Source organism: Glycine max, chromosome 7, assembly GCF_000004515.6.
Source record: "Glycine max cultivar Williams 82 chromosome 7, Glycine_max_v4.0, whole genome shotgun sequence".
Classification (NCBI taxonomy): domain Eukaryota; kingdom Viridiplantae; phylum Streptophyta; class Magnoliopsida; order Fabales; family Fabaceae; genus Glycine; species Glycine max.
Genome location: NC_038243.2, coordinates 15,407,692 through 15,412,556, shown reverse-complemented (window position 1 = coordinate 15,412,556; position 4,865 = coordinate 15,407,692). Strand labels below are relative to the sequence as shown.

Below are 4,865 nucleotides of genomic sequence, written 5' to 3'. Positions count from 1 at the left end.
GTTATCATCCAATCACCATCTATACATGCGAATAATCATGGCAATGAAGCAAGCAAATCACTAACAAGAAGTGACAATTTGTTTAATATAAGGAGAATAAAATATATCATTAATATTAGATCGACAATAATAGAAAATCTCTCCATTCATGCTTCCAAATGAAAGGAGATTAAAAAAAACTCTTCCGGTCAAATAAAATCACTATGGATGAACAAAATTTTTCTTTTAGAATATTCAAAACGGGTTGTATATTTAGAATTCAAATTATTAGTTGAATTAAAATAACTTTATATCATATAATTAAACTTATAGGATTAACAAGTAATATAAGATCTCGTTATATTCACCGTGAGAGAAAGATTTAGTAAGAGAATCTGAACTTGATTCTCATTGTGTTTAAAAATTCTCTTAAGTCAGTAATAATCATGCATTAGTTTTCTATCTAATGAAATAGAAGATATCATGATCTTTGATTCAGGACAAAATAAAACTTTATATCAAATAATATACCAAAAAATTTATGTTAGGTGATTAAATGATTGCAAGTTGTTGTTATAAAGTATAAATCTTTTCACACCTATTTTCAATTCTTACATATCAAAACAATTATAAACTGTTTGATACCTACTTACAGTTTCTGCAAATAAAAAATCAAATTATCTAGGCATTCCATTCATGCTTCTTAAATAAAGTTATAAAGAAATAAAACATAGAAGGTAGCAATAAGAATCTTCATAAATGCCTCCAACGCCGCTTCTATGCTAACTCTGGAAAGTCAAAAGCATCCAAATTAATGGCCATTGCTATTTCAATTTAAAAAGTACACCACCTTCTCCCTTATAAACTCTTCCTTATTCAAACTCACCACTACTAAAATAAAGAAACTCTTCCTCATTCAAACTCACCACTCCAAAAAAAAAAAAAAAAGAAACCTGTCTCTCCTAGCCTTTTACTCAAACTCATAGTCAACTAACTCATCAGAAGAAAGGAAAATTCAATTAAACCATAAAAGAAAAACGGCCATGAACTAACTAGAAGAAAACAACATTTCCATTTTAAAAATTTAAAGTGCCACAAAGTCAACACCCCCTCCCTCTTCCCTCTCTTGCAAAAAACCCTGTTCCTTGCATTCAACCCTGTTTTGCTCTGCTCTGTTCTGTTTTGTTCTGTTTCCGTCTCCTCTGTTCTCTCTGCAATGCACGTTGCTTCACTTTCGGCATTGCCACACCCACATAAAAAGCTCAAAACTTGAACCCTTTATTCTCTTTCACTCACCAATGGGTAACCGAATCGGTAATCTCTGCCTCTGTTCGTCCGGCGACGCCTCCGGGAGGTTCGAGAACAGAGCTTCCTTCCTCTCCAAGCAACTCCAGAATTCCCTCGGAAACTCCATCTGCTATGTGAGATCTGAGACGTGCCGGTTCTCCGACGATGACGTCACCCTCTTGACTTTCCGGTCGGTCTCCGGCGCCACTGTGAGTGCAAACACATCGGCCACGCCTTCAACTTCGCTCGACGATTCGCTTCAACACAGCGTCGTTTTGGATTCCTCTGCTTCGTTTGAGAGCTCTGGCTCCTTCACTTCCACCTTAGTGCCTTTTCAAAATCAACACATGCCCCGTGGATTCTCTGTGGAAGGCTCCACGGAAAGAGGGTTGTATTCGGGTCTTCGTGATAGTGTGATGAACGGTGAAGGGTCCATTGAGAAAGGTTCTTCTGAGGTAGCAATAAAGAAGGGGAAGAGAAGTAAAAGAGATTTGAAAAAGGTTTTGAGTAGAGCGTTTTTAAGTATTAGGAGAATATCAATAAAGAAAAATGATAACGCTAATGCGAGAGTAAGTTGCAGTACTAGTTTGAGTGCTGAGATGAGTTTGCATGGTTCTGAGGGTGATAATGATAATAAATATTTGGATGGTGATGAGTGTGATGTGCTAATGGGGTGTGAGAATCTTCATTGGGCACAAGGGAAAGCTGGTGAGGATCGTGTGCATATTGTGATTTGTGAGGATCATGGATGGGTTTTTGTGGGGATTTATGATGGTTTTAATGGCCCTGATGCCACTGATTTTCTTCTCAACAATTTGTTTTATGCTGTGAATGATGAGCTCAAGGAGATCTTGTGTGGTCACAACAAGTTTGAATCCATGGTTATGGATTCAGACACTTTGGAGTTAGATGAGAATGTGTTTTTATCATGTAATGGAAATGGAGGGGCTGATGGTGGTTGTTCTTCAAGTGAAAATAAAGAAAACTATCCAATAGAAAATGAAGAGTTAAATTTGGAATGTGCATCAGAAGGAGAAGAGGGAATGAATGGGATAAATAGTGAAAAAGTGGGTTTGAGTCATTCAGATGTGTTAGAAGCTCTTTCCGAGGCATTGAGGAAGACTGAAGATGCATTTATGAAGACCGTTGATGAGATGATTGGTCACAACCCTGTGTTGGCTATGATGGGTTCATGTGTTTTGGTGATGTTGATGAAGGGTCAAGAAGTTTACTTGATGAATGTAGGAGATAGTCGTGCAGCGTTGGCCACTCACACTGGGGAATCTCTTCAGCTCACCATGGACCATGGCACTCACGTGAAAGAGGTAGCTTGTGCAATGCAACTTGTTTTTCTGAGCAGTGAATGAATGAATGAAAGTTAATTGGTGTTTTAAGTTCATATGACATAGTTTGTGAGACCTTTTGTGAATCTCAGGAGGTTTACAGAATCAGGAGGGAGCATCCTGATGACCCTTTAGCAGTAACCAAAGGCCGGGTGAAGGGTCACTTGAGTGTCACAAGGGCTTTTGGGGCTGGGTTCCTTAAGCAGGTAATTACTTACATTTCTGCATAAAAAAAGCATTTTCATGGGAGATTTCATTGTGAATAATAATATCCGGGAGAATTTAGCAGTTAACCGAACTTAACGACGTCATATAATTTATGTAACTGACTTTAATTGTAATCACGACCTTTGATTCTTTGGTAGGACTCTAAGGTATCTCTTTAAGTTTCAATCTTTTGGATCAACTATAAGATTATAATCACACTTAAAAAGCTTTTTGCTCCTTTCCCAAAATGTGTTGTAGGCTTTGTTGCTGCTATTACTGCATAAAAGCATGCAATGCTAGTTTCATTCCCCTATTTTTTACTGTTACATGGAATTATAGATATTGATTATATTCTTCACAAGTAATAATAATAAGACAAGTCAACTTTGTTAAGACTCAATCCTACCACATCTAGCATGTTAACAATCTTAAAATTTTGTAGCACCCCAGTTGCTACTTTAATGGACCACTATATTTCACCCATGGCATGATTTTGTTGGTCCATTTTGCAGCCTAAGCAAAACAATGCAGTGTTAGAGACTTTCAGGGTCAGCTACATAGGGGAATCTCCATACATCACATGTTTTCCTTCACTCCACCACCACAAGCTCAGCACAAATGACAAGTTCCTCATACTGTCTTCAGATGGACTTTACCAATACTTCACCAATGAAGAAGCTGCTGCCAAAGTAGAGTCATTCATTACCATGTTTCCGGATAGAGATCCTGCACAACTTCTCATTGAAGAAGCACTAGGTCGAGCAGCAAAAAAGGCTGGTACAAAGCACTTTTTTTCCCTCAACTGTTAGGTTTGTTTAAACTTAAAAAACACAATTTTAAAATAAATGCTTTCTAAAAAATTGTTTTTTTAATAAACAAATAAGATTTGTTTCTCAAAATAAACAAATATTTTTTAAACCATAAACAGTTTAGACAAACATATTAAGAAAACAAAAAGTTGTTTATTTTATTAAAATAAGTATTTTTTTCAAGAAATAAATTTAAACATGAAATGAAAGAAATTCACAAGTGGTCAGAACAATCTTAGTGAGCAACTCAGAAAAAAAAAATTAAAAAATCTTAGTGAGCTTGATTTTCATTGTTGCAGGTATGGAGTTCCATGAGTTGCTTGATATTCCACACGGGGAACGCCGCAATTACCATGATGACATTTCTATTGTCATAATCTCCTTAGAGGGAAAAATATGGCGTTCATTGGTGTAAATATGCATTTGCTTATAGTAACTAAGCACTGAAACTTTGGGGCATTCCTTCTAGTTCTTTTTTTTGTTACCTCTTTCTAACATTTTTTTTTTCAATACCAAAGATTCAAAATTAGGGGCAATCAAGAGCTACCAGTTCAAATTCCCTTCCAGAAAGGACCAGTTCTGTTTTGATAACTCTCAATCATATTTCTTTCAGTGGTATATCTAATATTGCAAGGGAAATATTCCCTTTCTCTTGGAATATAAAAACATTGTCATAACCTGATCATAAAGTCAACGTCCATTTTTTTCCTCCAATGATACCAAAATGGCATGCAGTTGACAAAAGATCCTTATTTTCTGCGCTAAATTCATCAAGAATTTAAATAATCGGTTTCAAACAATGAGAAGCTGTAAGAAGGATCCACAAACTAGTATGATTTTAGAGTACCAACAATTTCAAATTGCTTAGTCAACCTATTAAGGAGCAGGAAGTAGTAGGTTTGGATATAATAGGGTTGATAGTCTAAGAACTTGTCCTATTTAATTCAAACTCTGTACTGTTGAAATTAATGATTGTTTATATATAATCTACGGCAAATTGATTTTGAAAGCAAAGTTTTAATTTGCTCGAAGAAAAAGTATACTTCGTGACATTTTTTCCCTAATTGTTTAATTGCCAATTGGTTTCAGCAAAACATGTATACAAATCATGCGTGACAATGACAATTCTAGAAGCAATCTACAATATACTATGAACTTCAACTACACTACGTAGAATGATAGGCACAAGGGTCGTAAAAGACAATGCAGTGGGTCTATGGTAATTAGAAAACGCGTGGTT

General features: G+C 35.9%; 1 protein-coding gene across 1 annotated transcript; it reads left to right on the top strand.

Moving 5' to 3' along the window:
* The first annotated feature begins 812 nt into the window (after nt 1-812).
* Nucleotides 813-4,335, top strand: LOC100804061 (probable protein phosphatase 2C 4). Its single transcript, XM_014777979.3, has 4 exons — nt 813-2,591; nt 2,702-2,815; nt 3,329-3,593; nt 3,925-4,335. Exons 1-4 carry the CDS (start codon nt 1,278-1,280, stop codon nt 4,038-4,040), a joined length of 1,809 nt encoding a protein of 602 aa, XP_014633465.1. The 5' UTR covers nt 813-1,277; the 3' UTR covers nt 4,041-4,335.
* Nucleotides 4,336-4,865: the final 530 nt, after the last annotated feature.